The 22,416-nt window shown below is 43.6% G+C and overlaps 2 protein-coding genes and 1 long non-coding RNA gene across 4 annotated transcripts; 1 reads left to right on the forward strand and 2 right to left on the reverse strand.

The window, feature by feature from the left end:
• The first annotated feature begins 3,924 nt into the window (after positions 1-3,924).
• Positions 3,925-16,109, forward strand: ppp1r14bb (protein phosphatase 1, regulatory (inhibitor) subunit 14Bb). Its single transcript, XM_086105027.1, has 4 exons — positions 3,925-4,630; positions 13,774-13,857; positions 14,087-14,119; positions 14,197-16,109. The coding sequence occupies exons 1-4, from the start codon at positions 4,430-4,432 to the stop codon at positions 14,263-14,265; spliced, it is 387 nt and encodes a 128-aa protein (XP_085961153.1). The 5' UTR covers positions 3,925-4,429; the 3' UTR covers positions 14,266-16,109.
• A 562-nt stretch (positions 16,110-16,671) lies between these two features.
• On the reverse strand, positions 16,672-18,335 carry LOC147209267 (uncharacterized). The gene is made up of 2 exons (XR_015100205.1): positions 18,063-18,335; positions 16,672-17,078 (listed from the first exon to the last, which is right to left on the reverse strand). It is a non-coding gene; the product is annotated as an uncharacterized LOC147209267 (long non-coding RNA).
• A 1,041-nt stretch (positions 18,336-19,376) lies between these two features.
• tmem179ba (transmembrane protein 179Ba) lies at positions 19,377-22,139 on the reverse strand. 2 transcript variants are annotated; one of them, XM_086106033.1, is made up of 5 exons: positions 21,991-22,139; positions 20,235-20,431; positions 19,967-20,104; positions 19,815-19,893; positions 19,377-19,736 (listed from the first exon to the last, which is right to left on the reverse strand). In XM_086106033.1, exons 1-5 carry the CDS (start codon positions 22,087-22,089, stop codon positions 19,545-19,547), a joined length of 705 nt encoding a protein of 234 aa, XP_085962159.1. In that variant the 5' UTR covers positions 22,090-22,139; the 3' UTR covers positions 19,377-19,544. The 2 variants fall into 2 exon arrangements, with proteins under 2 accessions (XP_085962159.1, XP_085962160.1); XM_086106034.1 differs by lacking the exon at positions 21,991-22,139 and adding an exon at positions 21,858-21,990.
• Positions 22,140-22,416: the final 277 nt, after the last annotated feature.

The following is a 22,416-nucleotide window of genomic DNA, read 5'->3' on the forward strand; positions in this document are numbered from 1 at the left end:
TTCGTGGGGCTTTCTGGAGAGTGCGGGGAACAAAATGTACATTCCGGAACCCAGATAGCGCACATGAGTAGACTAAGACATCAGACATCTGTTAAGCAGCAGCTTCCCAAAATAAACGAACTGTAGTGGGCGTTGCGTACACGAGTATATCTTTACATCAAGTTGTGTGTGAGAAGTAAAACAAGACTTTTGGAGGTCAACTTTTGCATGAGGGTGCTCAGTCACCCTGTGAGTAGATGCAGTCGGGATTGGAAATTCTGAGATTTGCTTCAAAACACATGATACGTGTTTGAAGAGAATTCTTGAAAACCTGCAAAGCCTAGCGGTGTTACAGTTACATTTAATAACTATGTTTGTTTTTATTCAAAATAAAAGAGAACCTTTTTTTAGACTTGCCGTCATTATTTTTCATTTCAAAAAGTGTTTGGCTTTTCAACTTAGTCCTGATGATACAATAGAAACCAGTCTTTTCTGGATGAAACTAAACATATCGTAAATGGGCGAGTGTAAAATCAAAAAAATAAAAGCTGTTGCAGTGTTGAAGCTAGATAACACTCTGTTGACAGCACAGAGTCTGCATCAAACATACCCAAAAACTCGATATTGTGACTGTATTTTCAGCTTGAAAACGCAAATCTCTCTGTTCAAGCGTGATATGGGCATCAAAGTCATCAACACGCTGAAATATGTGACGTGACGCATTTGTGACGTCGCTCCCTAAAACAGGAATGTGAAATTATGAACTCCCTCAATGTCTCACCGTGTTCAAGCTGTAAATACCAGTTTTTCACATTTTTACTGTCATGATTCGGTTTGGGACCAACAGGTGGCACTGTAGGGCCACCCCTGCAGGTGCACACCTGTTGGTCATTAGGTAATTAGGGCTTTAAAAGGACTCCCAGCCCGACCACTCATTGTCGGGTCATTGTTTGCTCTTGCTACTGTCATGTTCGTTTATTTGCTGATCCTTTGCTGCTGTCATGTTCGTTCTGGTAGTGTTTTGGTTATTGATAGTTTTTGTTTAAGTCATGGTTTTTGTTTGTTACTTTGGACTTTGTTTTGGATTTAGTTTTCTTTGTTTTAAACACAATTTGTCAAGTACACCCTGCTCCTCCCTCCTGCCTGCTTTTTTTGGGGTCCACCACCACCCTGCAACGTGACATTTACATGTTCTATAAGATATTTTTGAGTGCCTTGAGTGAGTACTACGGCGTTAGGAATCAAGTGTCCTCTTGTATTTTATTATGAATGAACTACGAGTTTTGTGGCCTGTGCGCGAGAGAGGCACTCTGGTTGAGAAGTATGTGCTGTTTATTCAAGTCTTGTCAATTCATTCTCAGTGCTTCAACCTGGAGAGGGTGAACTGCAACGGCCTTTTTTTCATTTGTAAACTCCAACTTGACAGCCAGATAGCGGACCGCGGTTTTTCTGCCCACACGGCCGCTTTAGAGTGCCACATTGTCAGCTGTGAATGCTCGCACGCCACGGAGAATGGAGAGAACAACTTGAATGATTTATCATTTTGGAGGCTCGGTTCATGTACTCCTTACACTTCTCTTCTGTAGTATGGCAACCTTAGAAGACATTTATTTTCACTTTCCAGGGACTTTAAATGCTGCTGGGTCAAACAGGTACGTGTGCTCCTTCAATACTCTTGGGACAAAAAAAAAAAAACACTGAGACACAAGCAATCTAAATCCTGCTGCCAGGCAACATTACAACATGAACCTCACATTAAACACTCACAGGCTAGATAGATTTTTTTTTTTTTTTTGGCCACCATCGCCCCTTCTCTGACTCCCCAACTACACCCGGCATGGAATGTCTGCTATGCCGCAGCATGCCGACTTTGCTGAGTTTTTTTTTTTAATTCTTTGTCCCGACAAGGAAGACTGGACGCGTCACAAACATACAGCATACGGCATTTGCGATGAAGAGCGCAAAATCAGCATGGACATTTGCATCCTCTCGACAGCAGAGTGCCACATGCATAAGCAGGGATATTGTGCCGTTGCCGTGGCATACACACACACGCGCATCACAATTATTTTGTGTTGAAGTGCAAGCACCTGTGCTCTCAATAGACTGCAGGTCCAACCCATTCTGTTTCTTCTGTTTTTTTTTCTCTTTTGACCTCTCTCTCCCCCTGCATCATCTCGCTGATATCCCGTATGTACATGATCAATTCAATTGATAGCATACGTACATAATGAAATTTGAGTCATTTTGGTGTGATCAATGCGACAAAAGGAGCACAGCTTTCACTATTTGAAAGTCACCCAAAGTGTTATGTTAAAAATGAACCAGGACTGGCTCGAGCCCGAGAGACCTTCAACCACTTCTCTCTATTATGCCTTGGAGTCCAGCGACAGGCGGATTTTTCCTCCCAACGGGGCCAAGGAGGAGCCACAAAGACACATTGTGTGGAGACAGACGTATTCAGTCTTTACACCCCCCCCCCCCCCCCCCCCACACACACACGCTTTGAAACGGTTAAAAACTGCCAGTGGTTGAGCTTACACTGCCATCTAGCGGTATCTACCGACAATGCACTCAGCACGCATCCCCTATTGGTGTGATGAGGTTCGACAGGGATTGAGTCGCCCGTACAGAGCACACGTCTCAAATTAGAGTTCGCAAATCAAAGCATGAAAATAAATCAACCGAACAGCGTCTTATATCCCGCAAAAGTCGGGTCACTTTGCTTTCTGTCTTGAATTCAAACAGAAAGTCATCGATTCTGCAAAGTAATTCTCGAAACAATGTAAAGCCTAAAGTCAAGCATGGATTGTGAAAGTAGAAAAAAGTGAATTAAGGATCATTCCGTGTACTCAGATTTGAATGACTTCTTTTTATCTGGTAAAAGGCCTCCATTGCTCGACGGCGCTCTCTTGTGGTAGAAAGACTCTTAAAACGACGCCTCAGTTTTCAATGCAACTGGGGAAAAAATAGCATTCACCAAGTACTGTATTCCTGTTTGGCCCAATCAAATATGCAAAACGTCAACAAGAGGAATCTAAAAGAGATGCACAAGATTATTCTTTGACTTTACAACTCTACAAATGACGGATTTTAGTACGACAAGTGAGATGACTGCAGCAGATGTGGCTTGTTTAAAAATAGCTTTGTACGTCGATTTTATCCCTCCCCCAATGTAAGTACACGTTTGTGCTCGCCCAACCGTAAGTTTCAGACATACTCAATAAATAATTGACGTCTACTACGGCAACTTCACCGACTAAACGTGGAGATGCAATTATTATTTTTTTGGTACGGCAAAACAGTATTAGCATACCGCACAGGTCAAGTCATTGGGTACACCTTTGAGTTCCAAGTACAGGAGCTGTATCAAAACAATTCTGCCTTGATCATTGTGGTTTTGTTTGACATTCCACCTTTAATTAATGCAAAAGTATTTTCCCGTAACACCTCAAAATTGGAACTGAAGAAGCCTTTTGGATTAAAGGTGAAACGTCTTTAATAACCAGAAAGAATCCAGTTGCATTGATTCAATTTTTTTGTTTTTGTTTTAGATTACCATGACCTGGGTGGCGGAAATTCTACACTGGAAAAAGTACAGACTTTTTAATGCGTTGGCTGTCGTTAGATTATGATATACTTACTGCTTTGACACTAGGACTGACAACAGAGCTCTCGGTTTAGGCATCACCAAAGGAAATGCTTGTGTGGCAGCGAAACCCCCGGGGCACGTGAGCGCTGTGCATTGTAGGTAAAATGTGTCTCGCTCGACGATTCACACTGGTGATAAGTAAGTGTAAACTGTCTGAGATTACGAAATTCCAAGTAAGCTTTTTTTTCGCAGTGGGGGTGCGAATGTTGATTTGTGTCTGAAATCTGGTGTGGGTAAAAAAAAGGGGGTCCACGATGCCTACGAGTGGGTGTGGACTGACTTAGAAGGAGGAGACAAAAAGTCCACATTTATAGTCGATTCCTTTTTCTGTCTGGGCTACGTCAGTTGCGCTCTTGTCCATCCGGAGAACGAAAAACACACACACACAGACACACGCACACATCTCCAGGGGACGCGTGGAGAGGAAAGAGGGAGAAAGAGAGAGAGGGAGAGAGGGAGAAACAGAGCAACGGGGACGTTGGCTTTCTCTTTGTACTGGATAAAGAAGAGTTGACTGCCTTCCTTTTTTTATGTAAGCTGAGTGTTGTGTGCTGTAAATAGGCCAATAAGCCGGTTACTCATTTGTACGTGGGAGCGTTTCTTCTGCAGCTCGGACAACAAAGGCAGCTCCTCATTTCAGCAGGATATTACACTACATCTCGCTTAGAAGGACGATAATCGAGCGTCGATCGCCTCGTGTTTGTCCACCCCCCCCCCAACCCCCTTCTTTTTTGCACCTCCGGCCCGGGGGGTTGCATCGGATCTCTCTCGTCAACCCCTCCGCCGAACCGAGCGAGCATGGCGGCCGTCACGAGCCCGGAGACGAGCCCTCAGCCCCGGGTGTATTTCCAGACGCCGGCCGGCACCACGGAGGAGCCCGAGACCCCCGTTCGCAAACAAGGACGCGTCACCGTCAAATACGACCGCAAGGAACTGAGGAAAAGACTCAACTTGGAGGAGTGGATCATCGACCAGCTAACGGACCTCTACGACTGCGAGGTACAGTCACGGCATTGTAAAACACCCGCCGATCGAACCGATCGATCGGGCAGTCCTGCTAAGTAACACACAGTAGGCCCTTTTTGTCACCGATCATGTGGCCTCTTTTGCTTTTATAGAGTCAGGGTCGTGTGCATGAGGGGATTGTAGCAACGACTAACCAAGGGGAATGAATGAAACACAATCAACTCATGTACCCGGGCGTGCAACTCCAGGTTGGCTATTCATAGCTCATGTCGCCTTTATAGGCAAGCCCCGAGAAGGGGAGGCTGCTCTGCCATCTCATTGGCTGAGAGATCTTTAAAGCACACCTGTGCAATATCCTTCCTGTACTGCAAATATGATCTTTGCAAAATATTTTTTCTCCACTTTCAGACCCCAAAGCAAGCCACACTTTTAAACCTGCAAGTTTAGCCAGACAGGAAATATGTGAAAACGGTGGCGGTGGTTGTGGTGGTGAGAGGGGGCTTCCTGTGAGGGGCCCACTCGAAAAGCCCATCAAAGCCACGCTGGTGTCGTAACCTTCAGTCGCTGGTAAGCTCGGAAGCTCATGTCAACTTCACTGAGCTGGCAATGACCCACATGCTATTCCTAGCGTGAAGAATGCTTAGCAGGTTGGGAGTTTTCCCTCAAGAGCGACAGTGAGGGGGGGGGGGGGCACACCTGGTTAACATGGATCCTGCCTATATTCCGTTGTTGTGTGGCCTATCCAACGGCCAGAAAGTGTCAGGGGGAATCTAAACACCACTTAAGGTGATTAAGTGACCCGCAGAGGATTTTGAGATCAATGTGCTTTGACTGTCTGCCAATAATGGATTTCAGATGCACGTCTGAAACTCAGATAGGCAGAATAAAAAGTACATGGACAAAAACTATTGGTTGGGGAAGATAAGGGGAAATCTGTGGGTGGTTGAAGCCTCAACAGTTTGCCTTGCATCCTTCGGGGAAGACGGGATTTGGAGTGAGTCTGTTGGAATTTCTGAGCGTTTGTCAGGTCAGAGGCCATTGAGGTTGTTTATCCAGAAGGCTCAAAGACATGCAGTGATTCCCGTGACTTGGTTAAATCAAGGTCGGGCAACACTGCCTCACTGGACCTTATTTACAGTCCCATCCAAAAGTATTGGAGCGGCAAGCTCAATTCCTTTCTTTTTGTTATATGCTGAAGACATTTGGATTTCCGATCAAAAGATGAATGTCAAACGGATGTTTATAATTCCGGTTTAGATTTCATGGGATTGACATGTAAATGTGTGAAGCAACCCAGGACGGAGCATCTTTAGTTTCAAGCCACTCATTTTTCAAGTACCGTAAGCTAACGTATTAGCACGGACATTATTAGATGAACGGAAAGTTTAATATTTGGAGGGGTAACCCTTACTTGCAAAAACGGCATCAACCCTACAACCCAAAGACATCACCAGACTGTTGGGTTCTTCATTTGAAATGCTTTTCCGGGCCTTTACTGCATCCTCTGTCAGTTCTTGTTTGTTTTTGTGGGGTTCTCCCTTCAGTCTTTTCTTCAGCAAGAAAAATGAAGGGTCAAGTGGGATGCAAGTTTAATGAAGCAAGCTGGCAAGCTGGTGATCTGACCGACATGGACTGAGTCCAAGTGGGTGAGCTGACCACGAACAATGAAATTGGTCCGTCTCATCCAGCGATATCACACAGAATGGGGCTGGAACTTTGTTCGAGCAAGAAAGTTCCTGCAACAGGACAACTCAATGACTAAAATGCAAATAAGGGCAAATGGGTTATGTTGGAGTCTTGGTTCCTTTAGGAGCCCCGATACCAGTGTGTGTGTGTGGGGGGGGGGGGGGGGGGGGTTGCGGCAGTGGGTGAAGAACACTCGGAGAATTTAGGATTCTCGTCCAAGGGAATAAGTCTAGGAGAAAATCCTTTGTCCTCATTGAGTTACTCAACATTTGTCACGTACAAGAAGCTGCTTGCGGTTTCTTTTCAGCACGAGCTGTGAAGCAGCGCAACCAGAGAGGCTGCTTGAGCTCGCAGCGGATATGAGGAGAACCCTGGCACGTTCGTCTTCCTCCCCTTTTGTTAGCCACGTGCGTCCTTATTAGGGTTTGACAGAGGCTATTTCGACGATTGATATATTTAAAAAAAAAAAAAGGCTTGGAGTTGATTCCAAAAGGGATTTGGGAATGTTCCTCCTTCAAATAACTCCTTGAAAGAAAGCCACCGGTTGCCAATTGCGCTGGCATTCCTGCCTGCCAACATGTCGGATGTTCATCCAGCCACCTGCTTCATCATTGTGAAGAGGAGAGAGACTAGCACCATGGCAACCAGGCGTGTTCATGTTCTACCCCTTTAGTCACGTCTCCCTTTAAAAAAAAAGGAAACAAAAGTCACCCACCTCCTGTCCGACTGATCTTTCAGGATTATAGCTTTATACCTTTAACAAGCGTGTAACTAAAAGTACTCGTATAATCAATTTTGCCCATTAAAATATCATTTATCAATAAACTGGGCATTCAGACATCAAGGCAGTACCGTCATTATCATTCAGGTATTCCGATGTGGAAGTAAAATGTGCGGACTGTTGCGAATGAAGTCATCCAACACGATGCTACGCTAGCATGTTAACATTAGCTAACATGACTTGTGGCAGTTTCTTGAGTCAGGAGTGACATTGTGTGAATTGATTTGAAACAATTTCAGCATAAAGAATGGCGGTATTACTCACATTGTTATTGTACGATAGTCAGCGTTTCACAAGTGATTAACACAAGAATGACGTTTTGTTTCCTCTTCCTGAGCCGACGTAATTGGCCCCATTTAGATCACAAGAAGACTGTTGATTTTAATCTTAATTAACTTAATTATGCCACGTCTCCAATACAGACGTGGTGTCTAGGAAGGCCAAAACCGTCCTCACACAAAAACACACGGAACCACACGACATGCCGAGTTGCCTTAAACTTAACACGTGAATACACAGTGATTGACTCGGCGGGCCAAAAAAGGGTTACAACAAAACGCGGTTGTTGCACACCGGGAAGTGAAAGACCCCAGTGTGTTCCTGCAAGCAAAGACGCCCACCCTCACGAAGACACACACATTTGTGTTAATGGTTTACACGTGGCTCCATGCAGTGCACACGGTTCCAGTTGAATGATGGCGTGGGGTGAGTCAGTGTGTGGTGTGTTTTGAAATGGAGGACTCACAAGGAGTGTAGGTGACTAAGAGTGTGTGGATTCCTTGAGTAAGGTTTGTGAGCTAGCGCAACAAATGCAGAGATTGAGGAATAGCGAGAAAGATGGAAAACAAGGGATGTGAGTCATTAAGCGGGATGTTTAGACAGGAAGAGAGACCAAGTGAAGAAGTACCCGACAACAAGTATAAAACAACCCACTGCATTTTCCCTATGACTCATGAGACATAATTGTCAGTACTGTAAAGGAAGATCACAATTTTATATCACGTCCGCCTCACAGTGCAGAGGTCCAGGGTTCGATTCCAGACTTCCTGTGTGGAGTTAGCATGCTCTCCTATGAGTACGTGGGTTTTCTCCAGGTACTCAGGTATCCTCCCACATTCCAAAAACATGCAGGGCAGGCTAATGGAAGTCTCTAAATCGTCTCTAGGTGTGACTGTCATTGTGTTTGTGAGTGGTTGTTTGTCTTTGCGTGCCCTGCGCTTGGCTGGCAGCCAGCGTAGTGTGTACCCCGCCTACTGCCCGAAAACAGCTGGGATAGGCTCCAGCACGCCCGCGAGCCACGTCAGGATAAGCGGTGAAGTTTCGAGTGTATCGAATTGAATCGAATCAAATCGTCGTACTTGGAGGGATATATCTTTGAAGGAAATGCCACATTTACAGTACTGACAAGTTCATTCAAATGTATGTAAAATTAAAAAAAAAAAAAAACAGAAAAGGCATTGCATCATACCTTCCAGAACTGAGCCGTACGTTTGTTGAACCGAATCCTGTCACACTCTAGGTATCGAAAATCGAATCGAATTGTTTTATGTGGCAAGTTGCACATCCCACATCTCTCTCTTCCTCTCTTTCTAGTAGCTAGCACACACACACACACACACACACACACACACACACACACACACACACACACGCACACGCCACATATGCCCGTGAGTGTGTTTATATTATCTGTCTACATATGTTGCTGTACCGCTTGTGTTCAGCATTATAACGGTGCCATCTAGATGCTATTCATTAGCCTGTCTGTGGCTTTTCCCAATCTGTGTTAGCACTGAACTACAGTTAGCTTCCAATGGAAAGTTATGTGGTTGTTTTAAATACACACAACATGTAGCTCTTTTTAGTTTACTCTGTGTGTGGTGTGACAGTAAACGTCAACTGGAGTGGCATTAAAACATCCTGAAGCCTCTATTTTGAAAAATTACCCTCTGCCAAACTGCTGCTTGTCTTGAAACGAGTCGGAGTTGAATATACGCTTTTGGTGGGATCCTAAATGCACTGCATGATTTTCTTCTCTTGACCCGGGCTGGGTTGTTTGTCAAAATGCCGGTGTTGGCCGCGTCGAGCTGCGCGCACCGGTGACTTCACTCTTTCCAGTGTTGCGTTTCAAGTACTGGCTCGACTTGACGAGCTTGTCATTTTCTCTCGTGTCACACGGGCCAGCCTGTCAGCCAAGTGTGATGGGTTCAAGGAAATCGCTCAGACATTGCATCCAAACAGTCACCAAATCACAATTCGAAACCTTCGGCTGTGTCGCCACTGGTGACATAATGATAATCGGCATTAATCCTTGTTTGTGTGCATTTCTATTTCAATCTCCGTGTTACAGTTGTAGTGAGAATGAATGGGGGAAATTGGGTCATGGTTTGGACATCAATCTACACTGTTCCTCGCAACAAATTGGCCATTTTTCTTTTTTCTAAAATGTTGCGAGCTGCTTAGAAAATATCGGTATGGTGTGCTGGACAGAATGTGTCCTCCCTGCTTTGGTGCGGTGGATGTCACCCTGAGGGCTGCCTGGCTAACATGCTCAGTCAAACACACGCATGCATGCACACACATACTCACGTTAAGTAAATATTACCAAAAAAAAAAAAAAGCGAATCACTGGGCCAGGCCAAAGAAAAAATAAAAGCTGAATCATTCAACCATTACATGGAGCAGCGATGACTTTGGGCATCATTTCATTCAACCATCGATGGTTGACAAAAAATGTTTTTGTACTCAAATTTGACGGCTGGTAGTGGAAGAGATTTGTATTTTTGGGCGACCGCAGTGCTCTAAAGTGAGTTATTTATGTTGAAAAAGCAACACATTGCCTGCACTCTCCGAGTATGGCGACAAATGTTTCCTGGCATGCTTAACGGCAGGCAGCCTTTGTGGTTTGGCCCTGCGTGGGACACGTCCATGACATTCAAGAGGCTCTGGAGGCCTGTTTGCATTTTTTATCTGCCCTGATGTTGCTGCGAGGCTCCGGCAGGCTGCATTGAATGCGAGCTTTGTGTTGTTTTAGGTGAGTTTTTTTTTTTTTTTAGGACATAAAGGCACTCGATGACGCGTGAGCTGAGTTGAACCGAAATAGCTTGTGTGAAAGCCGTGTCGGAGCGCATGAGGGACGGTTGGGACGGACTTACGACACCGTTTTGGACGCTTACAGACCAAATGCAGAACGTGGTGGCTGGCTTTCATCTGCCAGTAAATGAAAGAAAAAGAAGTGTTGGGGGGAAGCACATTCAAGCTGGTTAATTGACACAAAGTGCATTGTGTTCATTTTGGATTGTGGATTGTTAGACACAGAGGAAGATAAGAGGGGAAAAAAAAGAAATTTGAACTTCAGTCTCCGTGTCACATGTGGATGGGGCATCCCGTGTTTGTCACATGTGTTTTGTAGCTACGGTCAAGTAACATCGTACATCTGTGTTTGGCGCTGATGGGTAGCAGAAGAAAAAGTTTGCCGGAAAGTGAGACAACCGGCATTGTTTAAGCGCCACGCGGCCGACTTTTTCCACCCCTTCCTGCTTCCCGTCGGCCTCCTGCCATCACTTCCCTGTCTGGCGCGTCCTCACCCACCCCGCTATCTACCCCCTTCGTCCCCTTTTGCTCTCAGCTCGACAAAACGTTGCTGTTGATGAAGCACAGCAGGCCAGCAGGCTAATCCCGAGCATGAGGCCAGCGTCCTGAAGTCTATTTTGGTCAATGAAATGTACCTTGATGTCAGCCAAGAGAAACTCGCGTCACCCTTTTGGGGGGGGGGGGGGGGGGGGTAATTTGTCCTCATGTCCGACCCTGAATTGTCCTCATGTTCGACCCTGAAAAGATCTTCGAACATCGCATGGCTATTCCTGCGTGCATTTGTTTTTGCCGCCATATTGGACAGTATAGTGGCACCGTGCGCCAAGGAATCACAATATAGAACGATAAAATGAATATTTACCTGGGTGATTCATATTAGTAAAATAAAAATTAAGTCAGTCATTCAGTCATTTGGGATTCCTGTTTGGAATCACTTTCAGCAGTGTTGAAAGTGTACAACATTCAGGCTCACTCGGAGCTCAAATGAGTGGCTGGCTGACTCATGATCAGGATTTTCCAGTTAAAATGGCTGAAAAACCCGGACTTGCTTCATCAACCGTATGGCAAAATGCGCCTGCAGTTTGTCTCTGCTGATCCACTTTTGTGTCTTAAGTCTAAATGCAACGTGTTGTACATGACGGGTGTCGCGCTCTGCTCTTTTTCAACTGTAACTGGCGTTTGAGATGTGCGCCACTGACGCCGCTTCTACTACACGCCAAGAGAAATCCGAACTGGGCCTTTCTGATCGTTTTACACACGCAACTGACACGCACGCGCAATGACACGACGGCTCTGCGCCGTCACTTTTCATTCCCGCTGCGACTCGGCTGCCTCCGGCCGACTCAAAGTATGTCTTGCCTCCGCCGCGACGGAGTAACGACGTGTTTGAGATCCAGTACTCGAGCACAGTGGTACTCAAAAGTTTTTACATTGACCACCACCGCACAAATAACACGGCAGAGAGGTTTTATTCATCAAAAGTGTATTTATAAATGTTTAAAATCCAGTTTGAACACTTAATTGCGTGATTTTTTCGTACACCACTAGAGGGAGCCCTCGTAGCGCAAGTGATCCTCATACGAAGTGCAATATTCATTCTTAACGTGTTTTGTAGCTTCAATAAATTCCCCTTCTGCACATGAAATAAAGAGCTTAATGGAGTGCCTTGAAATTCCTCCTTGCAAATATTCTCTTTAATACCCGTCAGTTCATGAAATAAGACGCCTTCACTAAGCTGTCAGGCGTGTTTGGCAAAGTTTGACAAGGTTGCCAAACAGGATATAAACTAATCTCCATAACGGCTTCCTGGCTTGCAAATTTTATTTCTTAATATTTTTTCTTGGTGTACGTTTTTTTTTTTTTTTTTTTAAACTGCTGAAGTGTGCAAATTTCTGTCAGCAATCTGTGAGTCAATCGCCTGCAAAGCAGCACAAAGGGCGCTCGAGGGAAGCAGACTAAAAGTCAGTCAGAGGGAGTGTTTTGGGAATCTTCCCTTGTGGATCTTTTCTTTGTTTCTCCTGCAGACTGTTGCAAGCTATCCCGCCTCAGGCTCCCTGATTTCACGCAGGCTCTCCAATAGATTTCAAGTTGTACTTGCTGGATTTGGAAATGGGTAGACGGACACAAAGGAAAAAGAAGCAAATGCCTATTTATTGCCTTCCAGAGTAGCACTTGGATACCATTTTTCTCTTTTTTTTTTTGTGAGCGTGACACCAACCTGTCTGGGTGTGCTTGAGTGAAAATTTGTCTTCATGATATATTCATAAAAGAATGACGAGTGGATTCATGTGACACACAAGGAGCAGTGTTGGGTTTGTTTCGGGGTAGTGGGCAGGTGCACAGACAGCTGGTGCGGGCCTCTCGGGCTGAGGGAGAAGCTGAGAGATGCCAGAATCCTGGAGAACCACGTCAATAATATAAGGCAAAAACATCAAATGCGGACGTTTCGGAAAAATATTCCACCTGTTGCTGAACGGAACCCTTCATAAATATTACTAAATATATTAGGCTATATGATCCACTGGTGAAAGGACACTTTGATCTTTTCCTCTTTCATCTATAACTGCTTCAGACAACAAAGTGTATGCAGAAAAGTGGTGAAGATTGCACGACTGTCTGTGTCCTATGTGTTGTGTTGTGTTATTTTTGTTATTTTGACTTCAAAATGGCGCCGCGTGAGTGGCTGCCTTTCCAGCAGCTCCTATATTTTGTTGTTCTACTTCTTCCTTTCATAACTTTGCTGCTGTGAATCGGGAATTTCTCCATTGCGAGACTAATAAAGGTTTTCTTATCTTATCTTTTCTTATATTACTTATTGTATTGTTGTTATTCTATTATTATAATTCTTATTAAAAAATGTATTATGATGAAGACCTGATTTGTTGGAGGAGAAACGAGGGCAAATTTTGAAAAAGCGCAAAAAAAAAATTTGGAAAAGTGAGTTGCATCGCTGATAAAAAAAAAATAGAAATAGTAAAACGATGTTGATCGATGTTATTTTTCAAAATCGTTCAGCCCAAGCCAAAAGTGGGGAAACAACGTTCAAAGAAAGACCGCGAGAGAGCGTTTGAGTGATTTGTGTGTCTGGTTTATTATTAGTTTTCTTTACCTTTCGTTGAGCTCGTCGATTGTTTGTTTCTCTATCGTTGTTACTTTTGGAAGAATGTCTCCCTCTAGAGGTTACATTCGGCAGCTCAGTTTTGGGAGGAAGGCCACAAATGACTGAACTGCTGCATTTTTAGTCAAGCACACAGACAGTTTTGGTATGAGCAACATTCATGACACTTTAGACAGGCTAAAATTAGAAAAGGCTGATGACATTATGCACGCTCCTCCTCTTCTAGTTTTATACTGTTAAAAAAAAAGTTGGGTGAACTCAAAACTTTCAGCCAACAAACAATTTTAAGTTGGGCAATTCAACTATTTTAAGTATTATTGTTGTGAAAATTGGCTTGCTTTGTTGCGCGAATTAAAATCGTTCCAACTTAAATGACTGTTTTAGCCGCAAAATACACAACTTGTCCATTTGACAGTGTGGTAACACTTTTTTATTTTTTATTTTTTTTAATGAAAGCCTTGATTGATGGTGGTGTTCCCTCGCTCACTTTCTCCCCAGGAGGAGGCCATCCCAGAACTTGAGATCGATGTGGATGAACTGCTGGATATGCCCAGTGATGTGGAGCGGGCCGCCAGGGTCAAGGTAGGACTACGATCAGGGTGGTTTGATACCAGGGGTGCCCAAGTCCGGTCCCCGAGAGCCCTTATCCAGCCTGTTTTAGATGTCTCCCTCCTCCATCACACCTGATTCAAATGATCAAGATCGGTACCAGGCTTCTGCAAAGCTTGTCGAACCAGACTTGGGCAACTCTCATTTTGAACTCATTTTAAAGTGCATCCGGAGCTAAAATGGATCCATTCCTGTTTCGCAGGACTTACTGGTGGACTGCTTTAAACCCACTGAGGTAAGAACACCGTCCCTCTTGTTTCGAATGTTTTCTTTCCTACCGGGTTTGGCTCAAGTGTGTCGTCTATGACGTAGGATTTCATCTCCGAGCTCCTGGACAAGATCCGAGGGATGCAGAAGCTTTCCACGCCTCAGAAAAAATGATGGCATCCCTCCCTTCCATCGTCCTTCGTTCATCAGCCACCTCTCGTCTTCCTCGCACCCACCCTTCTCACCCGTTTTGTCACTCAAGTCATCAAGTGCTGGAGTTTAAGGGAAGACTAGTCATATTTTACTCGGCAGGTCAGGGGTTTAGTCAAAAAGTTCACCGTCTGCTTTGTTTTGGAGGTCGTTTTTCTACGGAAGTCCTTGCAGAGTTTAGGGGTGATCTTTACTGTACACCACCAATGCCTCCTTTTTACCGCATTTACTGCATTGAAAGACTGCTGAAAAAAAAATCTGCACTCTGACCATCAACAATTATACACGGTGTATTTTTAGACCAGCGTCAATCGAAAAAAAGGAAAAAAAGAAAAAGATCGTACTGTAGATGTGGCTAAAGTAGGTTTTCTTAAATTCCAGTGTGTTTTTCTGCCCTCTAATATGCAGTGGGCTCGCGCATATTCTGGTTGCTAAATGTTACAATCATCACAGCACGTTTTCTTCATTTGACAGTTTTTTTTCTGCTGTTCTTTATGAGAGTTAATTTTTAGTAAAGGACTGGTTCCTCTTTTAGTTGATTTTTTTTTGGGCGGGTCACTCTGTCTTGCAGTCCCTCAACGAAGCTGCCTTGTTGTTTTTCTAATTATAATACTCTTCTATGTCACTCTTTATTCCTTTTTCTTGCTGCTGCTCTTGTTCCCTTTCTGGCCATTTTCAGCCCACTTCATTCTTTTGTGCTCAGCTCGTTGCGGTCACGTGAAGTTGGGAAGTGTCACCAGAGCTGTGTCGGGATTTCATGATGTCATCAAAGTCACCAATCGCGTGACGGGTGTTAGCAAAGGTTCAATTTTGAACACAACCCCCCACCCCACCCCACCCAACCCTTCACCCACACCGTCAAAATTGAGGACTGGAAAAGCATGAATCTACACAGCTGTCTCTCAGCTGCGTTTCTAGCTGCAGCTGCCAGTTACATCAGAGAATGAGCCATTTGTCTCGAATCTCATGCCCGTTCGGTCCAGAGAGTGATCGGTGGCCAATAGGAGAAGCACAAACGTTTTGCTGTGATTCCTGTGACCAATCGCCAGCACCTGTGGCGGCGGCAGCAGGACAACGCAATCATGTGTGCGCGCCGTCTCATTCGTGTCCTCGCTCTCCTCCATTTTCATCCGCTTGCTTCTTTTCACGCTTTCTTTTCTTTAAGAAACAGATGTTGCCTTAGGTATTATTTATGTTACACAAACCAAATAAATGGAGGACTTTTTTTTAAGGTGTAAAGTGTGTTACTGAGCTTTTTTTTTAAACAAATGATATTCATATGTTTTGGCTTTTTTATTGTTATTTTTAGAAGTGAGTGTTTAATACTTAGCCCTTGATACAGTGATATTGTTCTTGAAATTTACCATTTGAATACTGGTCTGTTTTTAATGCGATCATGAAACGTCTTTCATGCTAGGTCATGGATTTACACAAACAAAAATCCAATCAGATGCTAATTCCTTTGGCTGTCCTTGTGTCATACCCAAACCGGCACTGTTTGCAGGAAACTAAGATTGTACTACAAGAAGAGGCAAGGTCAACCAGAGTCACATACCTTTTTAGACTGTTCAGATTTTTTTTTTTTTTTTACTGTTGGAGAAAATTGCAAAAAAAAAAAAATCAATCTACTGATTATTGGCATTGAGGCTAAATACAAGAGCTAAACAGTGCAGAAAGAAGCATGTGCTTTTTTTTGGACGATTGAATCAAGCCAACAAACAAATGTAGCAATATCAACAACAGGAATTGTTTTTGTCCACTTTTGTTACACTTTTATGCAACTTTAATAAAAACATGTAAAACTGAAATCTTGACTCATGCCTTAGTCACTTGGATCCCTGGACACATGCAGTAAATTAGCGTCACCTGGTGGTCAATTATACTGTCTTGCATCCACATACAGAATTGGGAAGAGATAATTCAGCCGAAATTTATGAGTTTGAAAGCGTAATACAGAAACACATGTAATAATTAATACTGCGAAAGGCATACATTTAAGTACAATTGTATTATTAACATTTCTTGGTACTTCCGGATACAGAGGCGGCAAAACGTTTTTGAGGCGTGTCATTGGTTACCGACGCGATCGCCATCTTGTTCGCTATTGGTTCATCGTACTGGCGTGCTCGGATCTGATTAGCGGCCTCGACTAGGGTTAAGTGTCTGTTAAATTGATGACGCGGGATGGGGGGGGGGGGGATAAACGGGATGCGCAGTTGTTTGGAGCAAAACAACTTTATCTGAATTTACTGATGTTTAGCAGCTAGCTAACTCCCATGATTGACAATAGCACCGGGACCTTGCTCTCTAGCAACCTTTAAAGTCTCAGCTGTTGAAGCTCTTTTGTAATCTTCTCATCAATCTAACAAATTATGATCCCAAATCACTTTATTAACAGTGCTGCAAATAAATAATGATTCAAATTCTTTCAAAACAAGCAGATCTGAAAATGAAACAAAGGTACACCATTTCAATTTGATGAGTGCTTATTTCTTTCCTCCTCAAAGCTGTTTGCTGAGTTTGCGCGCCTGCCTCTCGCGGGCCTCGAAGGCCAACTTGGTCTCCATCAGCTCATCTAGCTGGCGGCGTATGTGCGCCATGTCCAGCTGCGAGGCCTCGCACTGCTGCCGCAGCGCCGACGACTCCACCCGCAGCTGCGTGGCGGCCAGCGACAGTTGCTCGCTGCGCTCGCGGCACTGCGTCTGCATCCGATTGGCGTCGCGCAGCAGCGACTCCACGCTCACCGCCACCGAGTCAAACTGGTCTTGCGACATTTCCTGGTCAGGAGGGAATGCATAATTTAAAGGTCAGGGTGGCAGTCCAGATAATTCTCTGAGGGTGGAATTGTGGATAATGGCTTGTTGTGTAGTCAAGGTTTTAAAAGCACCTGAAAAAATTGCTTTTAAAATCGGTTATTCAAATCATCAGATTAAAATTGCTTTTGCATTTCCAAACAACAATACCAAAACAAAATATGGATGTGACGGGCAGGCATTATTTGGAGTCACCATCCTTACATTCTACACTGTCGTGTCTGTGACTTTGAGTGTTTATGGCTTTGAGTGACAAGTGCGTCAGCGAGTGTAGTAGACTGTTGTTCGCTCAGGTTAGCCAGTCTGCGTGTTGAATGTGCCTATTATGTGCTTATTGTCTTACTGTTTGTTGAATAAAGTTGTGGGTGCATGACAATATGTTCTAACAAGCAGCGATAGGCTGTATGAAATTCGCTAATGATGATTAGCGATTGTAGACGTACCATTGTGTAAGCCCAATTCTGCTTACCAGTTGTACTGCCTTTATTTTCCTTTCAATTGTCCAATTATCTCTTCAAAATGTATGTTTCATATTTTGTACAGTTTGTATCTTGATAGTTTTAAAAAATATGTGTAATCAAAAATAATAAAACATAACACATGAATAGTAAGTGCTTGGTATACAGGTACTGGAAGTGTAATAATGCACTGTAAAAGAATTCAAAGCAACACATTTTGATAACATTTGAAGTTGGGTAGGTCAAGTAAAAATGTTCACCTTTGCTGTTGTGAAAATTGGCTTTCCCTTATTTCACAACAAAGAAATGCAAGTTTATGGAACTGTTGTCCAGTCCCTTGCATGAAAACCCCATTTTAAAGATAAAAACAACTTGCTTCCTTTATTGCGCTAACATTGTTTTTTTAAATCTCAAAAATTTGTTTCCACTGACATGACTATTTTAGCTGAAAACTACCAGTGGTGTTTGTTTTCCAATGTGGTAAACTTACCATGGATTCCAGAGTCAGATCTATAACAAGCCTGGTACTTGTCTTTTCAGACTCAATTTCCAGATGTTCCTCAGTCTGCTCCAGAGTGCTGCTGTTCTTTGGTCTACTGTGTGGAAATCCTGGGGGCTGTATTTGAATAATAAATGAGAGATGAAATGCACAGCTTCTTTAGGCCATGGAAGAAGCGCGGTTCATTTTCTCGCGTCTCGTCCCGCGGCGTCTTCAGTGTCAACGTAATGTGAGCATGCTTTACCTCCGCGCCCAACTCGTCTGTTAATCCTAAGAGATTAAACACTTAAAAGAGAGCGAAAGGTAGCCGCGAGATGACAGCTGTAATCTTATTAAATCTATTTCCATTGATCTGTGGCTGTGGCTCCACTTCGTGACACTTGCAATGGCGATTCCATAAAAACCTCCGCTTAGAAAATTCAACATAGCTCCATTTCACAAAATGTCTGCATTTTAAAGGTCAAATTGTCTCTTGCATGTTTCGAATGGCCAACTTTTTTTTTTTGAGGGGGCCTTTAGGATTCTCATCGATGCACATTGTGCTGCTCATTCTGGCCACGTGGGGGCGGTATAGGACAAAATACAGGACATGGAGACGTCACAACTCCTCGGCAGTCGCATGAGCTGCTCTTCGCAGATTTACTCAGAATTGTATTATGACTTGTTCAATAAAGATTATTTTTAAAAAAAGTTCTTCGCAGAAGCTAAAAGATGTATGACTGAGCAATATTATATAGTCTGGGTTGCTGTGTGCTTGTGTTCAATTTACCACGTTATACTACGGCCACATAGATGCTAATTGTAAGGCGTGCCGATAGCATTCCGAACTAACATTAAGCTATCAAACTAAAGGCTAAAATACGTAAACGTTTGAAATACACGCCATGTAACTCTGTTTGAAGTTCTACTTGACAGTGAGAGTTAACTGCGGGTGGCGATAAACAACTTGTAGTCTCTTCATTGAAGAATACTTACTATCTAAATTACTGCTTGCATAGTGAGGTTAGTCGATGTCACCATACAGCGCTAGTATCTCCTTTTTGCACTCCCAAGTCAAAATTGCTCATACGGCCAGCGAGTTAAAAATGGTTTTAGAAATCCTCTACACTCAAAATACTCTCATGGAATGTTGATGACACAACTGATTGCAAATCAGCAACGCCCAAACTTCTGGACAGTCAAACGGAGACAAATGCCATTTTTCATCTGGCAACTAATGTCGAGAAAGATTCCTTACATGGTTTGATGTCAAAATAAAGAGTGCGTTGTGAGTTGAAAATGTACTCAATGAAATGAAACAAAAGGTCAAAGGACATACCTGTAGATTTGACATTTTACAGTGATTATGTTCAAAATATCACTTGCCAGACTCATCAAATACATTTAAAACACTTGTGTAGCCAATAGGTGTGGGTTTAAGTGCATACAAACAGTCACTACAAAAAAAAAAGCATGTGTGTGTTCATCGCCGCATCACTGAGGCCTTGCAGGGCGGTTGAAAAAGGGCTCTGTCTCGGCGGCCGTCACCCCAGCCTCACCGAAGAGCCCGCCGGTCGGCCCGCTCAGACCTCCTGTGATCACCTTGGACTGCGAGTTCTGGCGCCTCTGAATGATGACCAGCACGCCGATGAGGAGCCAAGAGAAGAAGTTGACCCACACGGCCGTCTTTAAGAGGAAGCGGACAGCCGATTGGCAGGTCGCCGTGATGCAATTACAATAACGGGGAGTGAACGTCACGCTGACCTGGGCTTTCTGCAGGCCGCTGTAGAAATTGTCTCCTTTGATCGGATTGACCCATTTCTTAGTCTGGGCTCCCTCGCAGCTTCACGTGCATCCGACAGAAATATATTATTCATCTGTAATATCCCTTGGCAAAATGTCAGCGTGCAGACTACCTGGTGATGTTGGGAACACCGTGCATCACCGAGTTGCAAAGCACATCTCGTCCGATCTTGAGCACGAAGCCTGAGATGAGCAGGAAGAAGAGGAAGACGCCGCACATGACCACCGCCGCATTCATCCACACATGCCCCCTGCGTTCACAGACAGATATGTGGACAGTGGTACCCCCGCTATATCGCGGTTCATCAGTGGTACCCCTCTATCGAGACACATGCATACACACGTATACACACACGTACATGTAAGGGGTTTTTTCATTACCTCTGAACGTCACCGTCGATGAAGATGGCATATAACCAGTACAGAGACAGCGAGAAGCAGAGCACAGCCACCATGATCGATATGGCCGAGACAAAGTAGCACACGGAAGCGGAGCTGGACACCTGAACCCCAATGATGCTTTCTGTTGCGTTGTAGCTCACAAGTCCGTAGAGCATGCACAAGCCTCCAAAATTACCCTGGAAGAGTTTGTAAACCAAATAGATGATACTGAAAATAACATTTGGCATGGGCCACAAGGTTAGTTTAAAAAAAAGGTGAAGGTGCGGGCAGAGTGAGAAGGGAGGGTGTAGTTTTTAGAATTTTCAGCTATATTCAAAGATACAAATAAACCATTAATAAAGAATAACACGATCTTCAAAACACTGTAGTGAATAAAGATCATTCAATTTTAGAGGCAAAAATATTTTCTTCCACTTTGTGCTCTGTGGCCGATTTATGAAGACGTCACGTTAAGGATCCTCAAGTAACTGAAAAATGGTCACCTTACTACAGTTTGCCTTAATGCCTTTCACAGAAAGAAATGAACGAGACAATACAAACAATATATATTTGCTTTCTTGAGTGATTTTAGTGAGTTTCAGAAAGTTGTCCACTTTTATGCAGCCCCCAAACAAAAAAGTTTGGACACCCATTGTAAACATTTCTTTGGCACACCTGGTATTTCATCTAAAGTACAGACTTATGCTTCGAGCTTCAAGTGTAAAGGTCCAGGTAGAACAGTTTTTTTCCACTTCGAATATTTGTGTGGTTAGTATGGTCCTAGTTCGTTGGATGACATCATATAACTTTTTTGCATCAGTCCATTGGATTCCTCTACTTTTTATGTGATGTCATCTTCTCCCCCTTTGTTACCTTTTTTTGTACTGTGTGTGTGTGTTGTTGTTGTTGTTTTTACCTTTAGAACATCATTTTGTCCTAATGTGTTTTGAAAAAAATTTTTATATATTTTTTTATCATCCGAAATTGGTTAGCTGGGTTCTGGGGCTACACTGTATTTTTATTCAATCACTATGTGACTCTGACGTTTGACAAAGCACTTTTCAGGTGTGCGACTTAAAATTAAGTTTGTTTGCCTTATCTGTCGCTGCCATAACCCTCTGGAACTCTCAACCACAACACATTCGCAACTGTACTGACCTCCAATCCTTCAAATCATCTCTTAAAACTCACCTGTTCCGCAATGCTTTCAACACCTTTTAATCTCTTTCACCCATTTCTGTTTTGTTTTTCTTCTTCTAAATGTGTGTGTTTTAAATCATGTACACTTGGCTTGAACGTGTGCATTTTTATCTCGTGTTTTAAACTCTTGTAATGCGTCTTTGAATACGATGAAAAGCGCTTTCAAAATTAAATGTATTATTATATTATTACTACAATGAGACCTGTTTCGATTTTTTTCGCCTTCCTGTGGGCCTGTAATTTTATTATTTGGGGAGAAACGGCAGCATCTGAACGTTTTCTGATGGTGGGATGTTGCACGGTCCAGCATAATGGGCCACGAGTACCCTGTGGTCACATGATTGGATCTGAACCCATGACTGTTGTTATGACGCTCAATCTTGAAAAATAAATGCTACGGGGTGAGAAGAAAATTTACGATACCTTGGCTGGTTTGGGGGGCTTTTCTCAGAACTTTCGATCAAGGTAACTTTTACCCGGAAGGGGGTGGTGAGAATGCACATTTGTAGGTAGTTTCAAAATTGTAGACGGCTTGTTGATCGGTCTGTCAAGTCACCTGGACGACGGTGAGGGACGCGGCGGTGACAATTCCGCAGACGAAGCAGCAGGCGTACAGGACCAGCTCCAACAGTAACAACCCGGTGAGCGCCATCATCAAAACGCAGCTGCCAGATTCTTGTCCTCTGCGGCTGTGAGGACAGTGTGATTGAGGTGGGAAACATCCGGTAAATTGCATCAAAATAAAAGCTTTACGGAAGTGCTCGTTTGTGTATGTCCTAAACTACTCTGATTTTACAAATGGAAAGGGGCATTGAATTAATATAAAATGCTTCGTTTGCTTTTTTCCCCGAAGTAAACACATATTGTACAACACGCACATATAAAAATAAAAAATCTTGTTAGTACAATTTATTTATGTTTTCAATATTTTATGATCACGTTTTGTTGCATCCTAATTATGCGACTAATCTGACGTAGTTGA

The sequence above is a fragment of the Hippocampus guttulatus genome, chromosome 2, assembly GCF_054856545.1.
Source record: "Hippocampus guttulatus isolate MCC_2025c chromosome 2, RoL_Hgut_1.0, whole genome shotgun sequence".
Taxonomy (NCBI): domain Eukaryota; kingdom Metazoa; phylum Chordata; class Actinopteri; order Syngnathiformes; family Syngnathidae; genus Hippocampus; species Hippocampus guttulatus.

Bases quoted from the DNA above. Each gene is read 5' to 3' on its own strand.
- ppp1r14bb (XM_086105027.1), top strand. From the start codon at position 4,430: ATGGCGGCCGTCACGAGCCCGGAGACGAGCCCTCAGCCCCGGGTGTAT. The intron at 4,631-13,773 runs GTACAGTCACGG...CTTTCTCCCCAG, and splicing joins CGGACCTCTACGACTGCGAG to GAGGAGGCCATCCCAGAACT. The intron at 13,858-14,086 runs GTAGGACTACGA...CCTGTTTCGCAG, and splicing joins AGCGGGCCGCCAGGGTCAAG to GACTTACTGGTGGACTGCTT.
- tmem179ba (XM_086106033.1), bottom strand. From the start codon at position 22,089: ATGATGGCGCTCACCGGGTTGTTACTGTTGGAGCTGGTCCTGTACGCC. The intron at 20,105-20,234 runs GTAATGAAAAAA...CTGTGAACGCAG, and splicing joins ATCGACGGTGACGTTCAGAG to GGGGCATGTGTGGATGAATG. The intron at 19,737-19,814 runs GTCAGCGTGACG...TTCCTCTTAAAG, and splicing joins GCGGCCTGCAGAAAGCCCAG to ACGGCCGTGTGGGTCAACTT.